Here is a 13,373-nt window from a genome sequence, read left to right as displayed (position 1 = left end):
CTGCCCATAGATTTCTCGTGACTTGCTTCCTTCTTTTACCTGGTCATTCCTCAGAGAGCCTGTCCCTGATCACAGCTCTCAACGCCCTTCATTTTTCCTCACAGCACTGATCACTATCTGCTCATTGACTCTAGTCTCTGCTGTAGGAGGTTAACCTGCTGAGGTCAGGACTTGGTCTGTGTTGCTCATCACTGTACCTGCCGCATCGAAGGTGCTTGATGTAGAGGAAATACAGTTAAAAATAAGTCTCCTGGGAATTCCCTGGTGGTCCAGTGGTTAAGACTCCGTGCTCCCAATGCAGGGGGCCCGGGTTCAATCCCTGGTCGGGGAACTAAGATCCTACAAGCCACACGGTACGGCCAAAAAAAAAAAAGTCTCCTGCCAACCCTGAAAACCTCTCCACAAGGCACCTTCAACACAACAATTTTTAACATTGCAGGTGTCCTGCAATTTGGCCATTAATTTTCAACCCTTCCTCTCTGGGTACTGATGGAAATCTGCACTAGATGTGGCCAGGGTAGAGTTTTTCTGCTTGAGTCTCATCCTCCGCCTTCCTGGTGCTGCCTTTTGTGGGTCTGTGTCCCATGTTATTCTGTGGGTCTCACTGGCCATGACGGGAACAAGGCATGGGGAACCTTTCTGCACTCATGCTGGTTAGACCCCCCTCTCCTGTGTGCCTCCAGTGGACTCCCGTGTCTTCTGACACACGGTCACACACCAGTTTACAGTTCCCACCCCAGGAGTCCAGCATATAGTAATTTCTCAATAAATGTCAAGTAAATGAATTCACCAGCAAAAACTTTGATCTTGTGTCATGTTGCTTTTAGTTGGCACTTGTCACCATGACGGTGGGCCAAGGTGTGCATCTACCTTTCCCTCGGACAGTAATTCCTCCAAGAGGAGAGGCAGTGGGATGGTAGATGACCTCCCAGGCCCTGAGGAACGGTAAGCTGTGATCTTAGAAAATGAGCTAGGGTTCTATTGTTGATACTGGAGACTTAAGAGAATAAGGAATTCCGTAGTTGTGCACAGAGACCGAAGAAGTGTCATCACACAAGCCTGTCAGGGTCTGCCTGGCCCTTCAGAAGACAAGAGGGCTCGCAACAGGCCATCCGATCCAGATTCAGTGTCCAAGACGAGCACAGCTGCTGAGTGCGACCAACCGGGAAACAGAACATTCTGTGTGGGAGAAAGGCTAGAGCGCCAACTTAATATTGAATCCTTGCCTAGGGCACCCTTAGTCATGACTCCTTCATTAAACAACAAAGATCCATGAATTAAAGTTCTATTGTTTTTCCTTTTTTACCAAACGATACTATTTTTGCCTTTGTGTTCGTGTGAGAAACCTCTAAAAAATGGATGTCAGTTGAGCCTGTTACAAAGAAAAACCAGAGGCATTCTAGCTAGAAAAAAAGGAAAGTTTGGCCAAAAGAGAGTATAGAATAATATCACCTTGAGACACAGACAAGAGCCCCTTCCCTGGATCCTGCACTTCAGGAGGCCCCATATCACCAACATACTAGTACAAACTTAAAGACCAACGAGCACCTGTGTCACTTCGATCTGGTGCTCATAGCTGCCACAGCACGACCACGACCCATAACCATCAACATACACTTTTTTTTTTAAACAATCTGTTTATTTTTTATTTTATGTATTTATTTATTTATTTTTGGCTGCATCAGGTTGTAGTTGCGGCACGTGGGATCTTTCATTGCAGCACACGGGCTTCTCTCTCTAGTTGTGGCATGCGGGCTCTCTAGCTGTAGCTTGTGTGCTCAGTAGTTGTGGTGCGTGGGCTTAGCTGTCCTGCGGCATGTGGGATCTTAGTTCCCTGACCAAGGATTGAACCCGCATCCCCTGTGTTGGAAGGCGAATTCTTAACCCCTGGACCACCAGGGAAGTCCCCAACATACACTTTTATGACTAACACTGGTCAGGCCCCAGAGAGGCTTCCCTACATCCTTTGCCCTATGTCTTCAAAATCCAAGGCGACAGCGCCTGGATGCTGTGAAGATCTGTGGGTTCTTCAGATATAAGCACATTTGGGGGAAACAATTAAAAGGGGGTGGTAGCCCCATGACAGTAGTAGAAACCAGCACAGTAGCAGACCAGCCAGGAGTTTAACAGAGAGAACCAGGGAAAGAGACAGCCAAGAAGAGTCTTCCCAGGATCCCACTCACCCCTGGGGCGTCCAGAAGGTGGGTGCGTGTGCTAGGCTGCACCCATGCAGGAGCAGTCAGAACAGGATACAGAGCAGATTTGAGAGCACTCTCTGCACCACACAGATCCATCAGCAAAGAGCAGGAGCCCTACTGGATCAAGGGACTGAAGCACAAATTCTGACCAAATGCCGGCTGAACAGTGAGCTGCTGTGCCCCAGGGTGACTCCTGAGATTCGCACCCAAATAAAATCACACTCGTCCTCGGTGGTCTGGAAGACTGTGCAGATGCCCAAGGCTGCACCCCCTCAGAGGGGATGGACATGGGGCAAAACTGTGAACTCCCAAACTGTGAAAGCTGTCTCCTAGCTACACACCTACATCCAATAGTTGAGAAATAAAAATATAACTGGTTAAGGGGGCTTAAGCACAACTTTTGACCAATAAGTGGCTATGCTGACCTGGGGTGATCTGTAGGAAATCAGGTTAAAAGATTTTTTTTTTTAATTTTTTAAGAAAAAGAAAAATCTGAGCAGAGACATCAGCAGATGCATCTCTACACACAAACCGGGAAGCTGACTTCACAGAATTAGTTAAGAATTAAACAAGTAAACCAGTGTCCAGGGGCTTCCCTGGTGGCGCAGTGGTTGAGAGTCTGCCTGCCGATGCAGGGGACACGGGTTCGTGCCCCGGTCCGGGAAGATCCCACATGCTGCGGAGCGGCTGGGCCCGTGAGCCATGGCCGCTGAGCCTGCGCGTCCGGAGCCTGTGCTCCGCAATGGGAGAGGCCACAACAGTGAGAGGCCCGCGTACCGCAAAAAAAATAAAATAAAATAAAAATAAACCAGTGTCCAAACAAACAACAGTTACAACAATAAGGCTCAGAGCAGGAGGAGATTCAGTATATAGTGTTGCCACAATATATCATCTAAAATGTCCAATTTTCAACAACAGCAAAAAAACTTTAAGACATGCAAAGAATCAGGAATGTGTGATTCACACACATGGAAAAAAATGAGGCAATATAAACTGCTTTTGAAGAGGTCCAAAAGTTGAACACATTTGAGAAAGACTTCAAAGCAGCAGTTATAAGTATGCGTTAATAACCAAAGGAAGGGCTTCCCTGGTGGCGCAGTGGTTGAGAGTCCGCCTGCCGATGCAGGGGACACAGTCGTGCCCCAGTCTGGGAAGATCCCACATGCCGCGGAGTGGCTGGGCCCGTGAGCCATGGCCGCTGAGCCTGCGCGTCCGGAGCCTGTGCTCGGCAACCGGAGAGGCCACAACAGTGAGAGGCCTGCATACCCCAAGGAAAAAAAAAAAAAAAAGAAAGGTGGGATTGCTGACAAGATTAGGGTGTGTGCAGGGCCTCAGGTGGTCGTCTTTCTCCTAATCTTGATGAGCTTCTCTGTCCCTTTAATCTCACCTCAGGTGCTTTCCTGGCTGCTCCTCCCTTGATTAGCAACTGTTCGAATCTGCCCTTTCAGCGAAGGTCATGGAGGCTGGAGTCTTGCCTACAAGAAATGGGGGACAAAAAGGCCTCCATGCCTGGGAGCCCCACAGGGCCCTGGTAGGCATCAATCTTTCAAAAATCAAGGTTGGGGCTTCCCTGGTGGCGCAGTGGTTAGGGGTCCGCCTGCCGATGCAGGGGACGCGGGTTCGTGCCCCGGTCCGGGAGTATCCCGCACGCCGCGGAGCGGCTGGGCCCGTGAGCCATGGCCGCTGAGCCTGCGCGTCCAGAGCCTGTGCTCCGCAACGGGAGAGGCCACAGCAGTGAGAGGCCCGCGTACCGAAAAAAAAAAAAAATCAAGGTTGACAGCTATGGTCTTAACAGGAATGCGTCTTTCCCTGTGGACAAAGTTACCTTTGTTACCTATGCTTTATTTTTTTTTAAAAAAGGTCCACTGGGCTGGGGCTTCCCTGGTGGCGCAGTGGTTGAGAATCCGCCCCCCAATGCAGGAGACACGGGTTCAAGACCTTGTCCGGGAAGATCCCACATGCCGCGGAGCAACTAAGCCCATGCACCACGACTACTGAGCCTGCGCTCTAGAGCCCGCGAGCCACAACTACTGAGCCTGCGCTCTAGAGCCCGCGAGCCACAACTACTGAAGCCCACGTGCCTAGAGCCCGTGCTCCACAACGAGACAATCCACCGCAATGAGAAGCCCGCGCACCGCAACGAAGAGTAGCCCCCGCTCGTCGCAACTAGAGAAAGCCCGCGCGCAGCAACAAAGACCCAACACAGCCAAAAATAATAAATAAATAATAAAATAAATAAATTTATTTAAAAAAAAGGTCCACTGAATCATACAGATATGAGATGACAGGACTAGTTCACACAAACTCATTCTTAGACTCACAATTGGGAATGTAGCAGATGCTAGGAGCCACAAAGGTGCAAACATGGAGAGCTGGGGGTGAGCAGTTCATTTCTGCCCCTGGCAACCAGTTCCACCTCCCCAAACTCCGTGCCACCACTAAAGGTTCTTTATTGGTCATAAGTTTCCAGACCCATGGCCAACAAATGCAGCTTAGTTTTGGGTAGTGGATGGTGAGGGCCCTTCCCTCGTCTCTCCTGGAGACTGGTTTGATGTCCACTTGAGACACAAAGATAGATACTAGATATGCTTCTCAAGTCCCTACAGCCTTCAACCTTCATCCAAAGTCATCTCTGTCTCTAGGAATCAGCATCGAGAGAACATTAAGGAAAGGTCTCCAGAATTGCTGCAAAAGGCTACGTCCCAGGCACCCACCTACTGGAAGCAGGACAACCACCCACGTGGAGTCAGTGAGGGGACCAGCATGCGGGACACACCGCCCGAGGCCACAGCCAACACAGCTGGAGAGGGCAGAGGAGCGGAGGCTGGCAAGGCCAGTGCTGAAGGAGCCAGGCAGAGCACCCAGCACAGCCAGGATGGCAGCAACAGAGACACAGGCGAGCAAGGACGCCGTGGGGGACACACTGCCCCCGAGAGCTCAAGTCGACGGGGTGGCCTCTGGCTGGACAGAGGCACCGTCGCTGAACAGTCAGGACCCGAGGACGACCTAAAGGGTCAGGGGACCAGAGCGCGAGGCCGACGGCCAAAAGGATGGTGCCCACGAAGCTGCAGGGCAACGCGGCCGCCACAGCAAGGACACCCCTTCCAGAAAATCAGGCTGGGGTGCAGACCCCTGCGGGAGCGGGGCCAATGGGAAAGGAGTCAGAGGAACCACCAGAGAGGCTGTCCCACCCAAGGACAGAGCCCAGGCCACCCGCGTCCTCAGCCCCTCTCCAGAGCCCCACCACCCAGAGAGCCCAGAGATTGCGGGCCGCCAACTTCAAGTCTGAGCCGCACTGGGATTTTGAGGAAAATACAGCCTGGAGGTGAGCGGCCTCCAGACGGGGAGTTTTTCCTGCCCCCCACCTCCCCGAGGCCCCACCTTCCCTTCCCTCCCAGGCTCCCATCCTAAGCTCTGCCTCGGCCCACCCATGCTCTCCCCCAACACTGCTCTCATCCCATCCTTCCTTGTTATAATGGCCAGAAGCAGGGCAGGGAAGGCAGGTCCCAGGCTGTGAGCGAGAAGGCCCTGTCCTGGGCCCCTAGGAGCCCAGAGCGTCATCAATCTCAGTGAGAGAGCATGACCTGCACTGGAATCCCGTCCTGCAGCAGGGGGAGGGGCAGGAACCAGCAGGGACTAAGGGACAAGAATACCCAGGCCAGCCCTGTCCTCCCTGCATAGATAACTCTACGGCCCTTAGAGAAACAGCCGGGGCCCACAGCGCTGGGAAGGGAGCCTTCAGAGCATGGATGTTCACACACATCACGGCAACCACGCACAGCCCTTGGACCCGCAGCATGTTCACAGACCGGTCCACTCCTCTCACACATAGGAAGGTACATTTGCCTTGAGGGCTGAGGACCACTGGTTCCCTGGGAGCCCTCCTGACCACAGTGGGCTGGGACGATCGATGGCGAGGGGGGCGCCAGAAGGCCCTGGGAACAGGATGAAAGGGGTAGCAGAGACCGACGCCTTCCCAGCTTTGAGGCCTGCTTTCTGCCCCTGCCCCCCCCCCCCCCGCCCAACCAGCCCCTGCCCCCCCCCCCCAGCCAGCCCTTGGCCGTGGCCTTCCTGGGCCTCTCCCTGCCTGACCCGTCCTCCTGCATGTAGACCTGCCCTGACTCAGTGAAGATCAAAGCCTCCAAGTCACCCCGGCTCCAGAATCTCTTTCTGCCCAACGTCACCCTCTTCCTGGACTCCAGACACTTCGACCAGAGCGAGTGGGGTCGCCTGGAGCACTTCGCTCCACCCTTCGGCTTCATGGAGCTCAATTTCTGTGAGTCCTTGGCCCCGGGGGCCGGGGTGTGTGCTAGGCCCCAGCAGAGGGCCATGCTTTTTGTGTCTGGTCCGCCTCTTCCCTGGGGGCCACCGGCCCTGGGAGAAATGCCACTGGATCCCTGGCCCTTCCAGGGCTCTGAATGGCGTCGCCTCGTTGCAGTGGTGCAGAAGGTCGTGCCCTGCTTCCCCCCACCCCCCGGCGCCCCAGCAGCAGCTGCTCCTGGCCAGCCTCCCTGCTGGGAGCTCCCGGTGCATCACCTGTGCCGTGGTGGGCAACGGGGGCATCCTGAACAACTCCCAAGTGGGCCCAGAGATAGACGGCCATGACTAATTGTTCCGGTGAGCTCCCCTCCCCGGCCCCCTCCCACCCCCTCTCCTGCAGAGCTGGGCTCTTCTGAGAGATCTGAGAGGGTGTTCCGTGCCTGTATCTGGAAGGCGGGGTTCCTGGGCTCTCCAGAGAGTTTCTGTAAATCAGTGCTGTCTCCCGGTTTCTCCTTCCTTTCCATGCATCTCCCTTCCGCACGCACGTGTTCTGTCTGATTTTGTCTTTCCATCTAGACTGAGTGGAGCTGTCATTAAGGGCTATGAACAGGATGTGGGTACTCGGACGTCCTTCTACGGCTTTACTGCCTTCTCCCTGGCCCAGTCACTCCTTATACTGGGCAATCGGGGTTTCCGGCATGTGCCTCTGGGAAAGGCGAGCAGAGAGGAATCGGCCTGGCCGCGCACACCGCAATGAAGAGTAGCCCCCACTCGCCGCACCTAGAGAAAGCCCGCGTGCAGCAATGAAGACCCAACACACCCAAAAATAAATAAATAGAAATTTTAGAAATATAAAAATAAAAGTCCTGTACACCTGAAACTAACACAGCGTTGTAAATCAACTGTACTTAATTTTTTTTAATGCTAAAAATAAATAATGAATTGCAAAAAAATATATAAAGGTGTTTTTTTTGGGGGGGGGGAGCGGGTGGTCCCAGAACATTTTTCTTAATGTTCTAATAGAATCTCCATGAAAGGACTCATAACCATTTGGTTAAAGTTCCCCTCCCGCCCGTCCCGCCTTCTACTTCAGTGATGACACCTGGGGTGTTCAGCTTGCTCTCTGGTGTGCAATCGTCCTAAACTGGCCGTCCTCTTCGGGCTGCTGAGAACTTAGCATTTCCTCAGCAAGCAGGCCAGGAGTCTAGGATCCGAGATGTGATAAGAAAACTGCTTCCACATTTGTGGACAAGGGCTGAACAAACGGCACAGCATGAGCCCCCTATGGAAACCGAGGGAGGAAGTGCCACTGTTGCTGGGGCCCCCAGATGTCAGCAGCAGCTTCACCCCAAAGACAGGGCCTAGGAACAACCCAGCTCCCTGGGGAGCTGTCCTCCAGGTCTGCCACATTCTGAAGGCTTAAAAAAATGACAACATATTTGTTCATGATTTTATGGATCAACAACTGGGGCTGGGCTCAGCTCCCTTCTCCTGTGGTCTGGGGTCAGCCTCCAGAGGCTGCACTGGAGCTGGATGGTCCAAGATGGCCTCACACTTCTGTCTGGTTCATGCTGGTTCTCAGCTGGGAGCCTCCATCCTCCTCTGTGAGGCCTCTCATTCTCCAGGGGCCTAGCCTGAGCTCCTGGACGTGGCGGCAGACGGTTCCAAGAACACAGGAGCAGAAGCTACAAGGCCTCTTGAGGCCGACTGTCAGAAGGCACACACTGTCACTTTGGCCACATTCTAGTGGCTGAAGAAAGTCCAAGGCCAGCCCAGAGTTAAGGGGTGGGGAAACAGCCTTGACCTCTTGTTGGGAGGAGTGTGTACACTCAAGGCAGTTGAGGGTGGGAGGACTTGTTGCAGCATATCCGCCAGCAACACACCTGGTGACACCAGGCTTTCATGTGTAGCACTCCTATCACACCATCGGATGCCTGGTAGCGTGGGCAGATACAGCATTTCACCAAAAAGAGCCCCATCTTTCTCGTGGTCCAGTGTCTGTCCCTGACATGTCACTTTTCAGTCTACACAGGACTAAAACAGCTAACATCTATATAGTGCTTCCTACATTTCCGGAACTGTTGAAGGCACATTTAATGAGAGTAGCAATTCTTATGAAATTGGTACTGTGATCATTCCCATGTTACAGATGAGGAACCTGAGGCATAGTGACTTAAGGAACTTGTCCCAGCTCACAGTCAGTAAACAGTGGAGCTGAGACTGTGGGCTTTGCAATCCCCCCTCTTGAGCATCCCACTCTACTGCCTTTTGAGGGTCTGCCTTGGAGGCATCTAGAGGTATCTTCTGTCTTGGCATTCCTCTCTCCTTCCTTGTCTAATCCGAGGGGGTCAAGTCCAGTGATTTGGAGGGGGATGGTGGCTGGAGCTCATATCCCTGCCCCTCTCTCTCCCCGACTGCAGCAGCCAGGGAGGCCAGCAGACAAGGCGTGGCGTGAACATCTGAGCTCCAGGGTTCACTGGGGAAGGAGGCAGTGAGGACTTGATTTGTTTTGATGAGGTGGGCGACTGTCAACAGGGACCAGCAGCAAAGAGGAGACCTTGCCTGATCTTGTGCTCTGGGGAAAGTGCAGGTACGTGAGGTTCCCCACGAGGACTCAGCCAGAGCAGACGGGAGGGTGGGGCAGGTCTGTGCGGTTCTGGGTACCAACTGAAGGCCACTGGCTAGCACTTCCCTCACCATATACCCCTGTGTACACACACATACAATTTCAATTATGTCCTCTTTTTTTGAGCCCAGCTCTCAGTGCTCTCAGGTATAAAGTCAAGTCCACGTAGGTGGTCATGTGACTTGTCACATGAGCTGAGCCTGTGTCCAACTTCGATCTTGCCACTGGAACTGTCCACTGGGGACAACACCACTGTGTCACTCCCACCAGGTATCTGCCAGAACTCCAATGGGCTTTGATCACTTACAAGAAATCCATGTTTATCCCTGCATCTCCCAATTGGCCCAGGTGGAGCATCCAGGGGGCAGAAGCTTCTCCACCTGAGCTTGTGCTCTGGCTGCCAGCCGGCAGGGAGAGGACTGACTGTGCTTCAGCTCCCATGGTGGGAAGGAGACCCTTCCCTCTGTTTACTTGACAACTGCAAAATACTCAGGTGTTTGGATTCTAGATAGCTGAGTATAAGGCAGATTTCCATTACATATGAATTTTATTGTTTTCCACTCAGTATTAGCCGAATTGATTTGTGTGGTTGTTTTTAAGACTTTTTTTTTTTTTTTTTTGGCCATGCCATGCACCTTGGGGGATCTTAATTCCCTGACCAGGGATTGAACCCGGGCCCACAGCAGTGAAAGCACAGAGTTCTAACCACTGGACCGCCAGGGAATTCCCAAGACTTTATTTTCTTAGAGCAGTTTTAGGCTCACAGCAACACTGGGAGGAAGGCACAGTGATCTTCCATAGATCTGCTGCCCCTACACATGCACAGCCTCCACCATTACCAGCATCCCCACAAGAGCAGTACATTTGTTGATGAAATAGATTCGTTTTTACATTAAGAAAACTGGTTTCAGGACTTCCCTGGTGGCACTGCGGTTAAGAATCTGCCTGCCAATGAGGGGACATGGGTTTGATCCCTGGCCCGGGAAGATCCCACATGCTGCGGAGCAACTAAGCCCATGCGCCACAGCTACTGAGCCTGCGCTCTAGAGTCCGCGAGCCACAACTACTGAGCCCACGTGCCACAACTACTGAAGCCCGCACGCCTAGAGCCCATACTCCGCAACAAGAGAAGCCACCACAATGAGAAGCCTGCGCACCGCAACGAAGAGTAGCCCCCGCTCGCCGCAACTAGAGAAAGCCCGCACGCAGAAACGAAGACCCAATGCAGCCAAAAATAAATAAATAATTTTTTAAAAAGAGAAAAAGAAAATTGGTTTCAGATTTGCGGATTCAAAACATAATGGACACTTTTACCAATGACTGTATTTTCTACAGATGAGCAGATTTCAATTGTGAATTCGCAAAGGACCAGTTCCTGCATTTGGACCTGTGTACATGCCATAGTAATGCTCAACTAAATACAAGTATACTAAGGGGTGGCTAGTGTTAAAAGAAAACCAAAGGGAAGAAGAGGGGCTGCTCCCACCCCTGCTCCTGTGGGAATTGGCACTTTATCTCTTCAACTGAGAAATATAAACACAAAATTGAAGTCCATCTACAACCCAAGTGAGAATTTTCTAGTGCATTGCTTTATGCTGAACATTACACAGTAGGTTAGCAAATTTGAATACCACAAAGTTTACAGACTAGTAAAGCAACTTTGACACAATTTAAATTTCTCCAGGAACTCGGGCTGCACATGAAGACTTTGAAGTGTCCCCCACTACAATCATAAATTATTACTGTAAATTCTCTATGGTATTTTGATAGCTTTTATGATATTTAGAGTATAGATAAATGAGAACATATTTTGTTCTGAGTTGTATATAAATTTGGATAGATAGGAAAGAATAAACACAGATCATAAGACAGAAAGGGAAAGGAAGTATGTACTTGGTGTGTATCCACTAAAACACAGACATACATTCACACCATAATCATACACCATTTCAAGGATACCTCAGTCCACGGTATTAGCTAGCATTAAGAATTTCCACGGATGGGACTTCCCTGGTGGTCCAGTGGTTAAGAATCCACCTTCCAATGCAGGGGATGCAGGTTCGATCCCTGGTCAGGAAACTAAGATCCCACATGCCACGGGGCAACTAAGCCCATGCACCGCAACTACTGAGCCCGCGTGCCGCAAACTACAGAGCCCACATGCTCTGGAACCCGCGTGCTGCAACTAGAGAGAAGCCCTTGCACCGCAACGAAGATCCTGTGTGCCGCAACTAAGACCCGACACAGCCAAAAATAAAATAAAATAAATAAATTATAAATTTTTAAAAAGAGATCTTGTTGCATAAATATATATTTAAAAAAAAAAGAATTTCCATGGAAACAGTGTAGCAGAGGGATTAAGAGTTCAGACTCTCCTGACTTGTAAGCTGCTCATTCATAGGTATACCTTGGGAAGCCAAAATGACAAAAAAGGTCAGGGTACTGGAGACAAGGATTTGCGCAGGAAGGAGTCAGAAATCTTCACAGAAATCTGAGTCTATTGGTGAATACTAATTTGAGCCAGTATAGTGCAAGAGTACACAAAGCCAAGCAAAGGAAAACCACCAAAGAAAGAACAACTACTAAGAATCGGGGAGCTGAATGAACCAGAGCTCACACAGCTCAAAAAGTCATGGCCAGCGACGCCAGATGGATACTCGGATCTACAAGAAGACAGCAAGAATTCTGGAAATGATAAACACGTGGGTAAATATTTCATTGCTCAATGTTTTTGAAAGATGATTGATTATTTAAAGCAAAGACAACAGTGATGAACTATAGGGTGTTTAACACATGTAGAAGTAAAATGTACAATAATATTGGTACAAAGGATGGGAAGGGGAAATGGAAGTATACGGTTTCTACATTATACGTGAAATGGCATGCTGTCATTTAAAAGTAGACTATGATAAACTAAAGATGAATATTGTAAACCTTAGAACAACCATTTTCAAAATAGCCCAAAGAAATACAGCCAATAAGGCAATAGAGGAGATAAAATAGAATAGGAAAGAAAAAAAAAGAATGAAGAATACATGAAACTAATAGAAAACATACAATGATACAGTGGGCATAAACACAATCATATCAATAATTATATTACAGATAAATGTACTAAATACTCTAAAAGACAGAGATTGACAGGCTGGACAAAAAAGCAAGACCAACCATATATGTGGTCTTGTGTTTATAAGAGATGCACATTAAATATAAAAACAAAGAGATATTAAAAGAATGAAAAAAGTTAACCATGCAAGCACTAATAATAAAAAAGCTGGAGTGGCTATATTAATACCAAACAAAATAGACCTCAGGACAAGGAATATAATCAGAAACAGTGAGTCAAATAACAGAGTTTCAAACTACGTGAAACAAGAACTGACAAAACTGGGGACTTCCCTGGTGGTGCAGTGGATAGGACTCTGTGCTCCCAATGCAGGGTGCCTGGGTTCAATCCCTAGTCAGGGAATTAGATCCCACATGCATGCCGCAACTAAGAGTTCACATGCCACAACTAAGGAGCCCACCCACCACAACTAAGACCCAGCACAACCAAATAAATAAATAAGTATTAAAAAAAAAAAGAACTGACAAAACTGAAAAGAGAAATAGACAAATTCAAACCTGTTTTGGAAATAAGTCAGACCCTTTCTTCTAAGGCTAAACATATACCTTCCATATGACATAGCAATTCCACCTCTAGATATTGACCCAAGAGAAATAAAATTTGCACACAAAAAGGTTGGTACAACAATGTTCATAGCGAATGTACTCATAGTACATATCAGCCAGAAACTGGAAACAACCTCAATGTCCATCAGTAAGAGAATGGATAAACAGTGTGTGGTATATTCATACAATGGAACTATAAATACTTACAAGATAAGGGAACAAACTGCTAATGCACATAATCACAAAGAATACAGACTGTGTGATTCTGACCGTGTGTTTAGAACAATCTAAACTTAATTTATACTGAACGAAAGCAGCATAGTGGTTGTGTCTAGAGGCAATGGCAGATTGATTGGATGGATAATGGAAATGTCTACATTTTGATCGGGTGTGGGTTACATGAGCAGATGCAATTTCAGAATCCATTGAACTGTATACTAAAATATATGTATTTCAGGGCTTCCCTCGTGGCACAGTGGTTAAGAACCTGCTTGCAAATGCAGGGGACACAGGTTTGATCCCTGGGCCGAGAAGATCCCACATGCTGTGGAGCAACTAAGCCCATGTGCTGCAACTACTGAGCCTGCAACACACAACTACTGAAGCCCGCTTGCCTA

At 49.6% G+C, this 13,373-nt stretch overlaps 1 protein-coding gene across 1 annotated transcript; it reads left to right on the top strand.

Moving 5' to 3' along the window:
* The first annotated feature begins 4,961 nt into the window (after positions 1–4,961).
* On the top strand, positions 4,962–7,215 carry ST6GALNAC1 (ST6 N-acetylgalactosaminide alpha-2,6-sialyltransferase 1). The gene is given in 6 exon segments (XM_070044570.1): positions 4,962–5,211; positions 5,424–5,507; positions 5,510–5,540; positions 6,308–6,478; positions 6,645–6,815; positions 7,035–7,215. Coding segments are annotated over 6 exon segments (888 nt in total).
* Positions 7,216–13,373: the final 6,158 nt, after the last annotated feature.

This window comes from Globicephala melas, chromosome 20 (assembly GCF_963455315.2).
Source record: "Globicephala melas chromosome 20, mGloMel1.2, whole genome shotgun sequence".
In the NCBI taxonomy this organism is placed as follows: domain Eukaryota; kingdom Metazoa; phylum Chordata; class Mammalia; order Artiodactyla; family Delphinidae; genus Globicephala; species Globicephala melas.
Note: the sequence above shows the minus strand (reverse complement) of the source record. Positions and strands in the feature narration are given on the sequence as shown.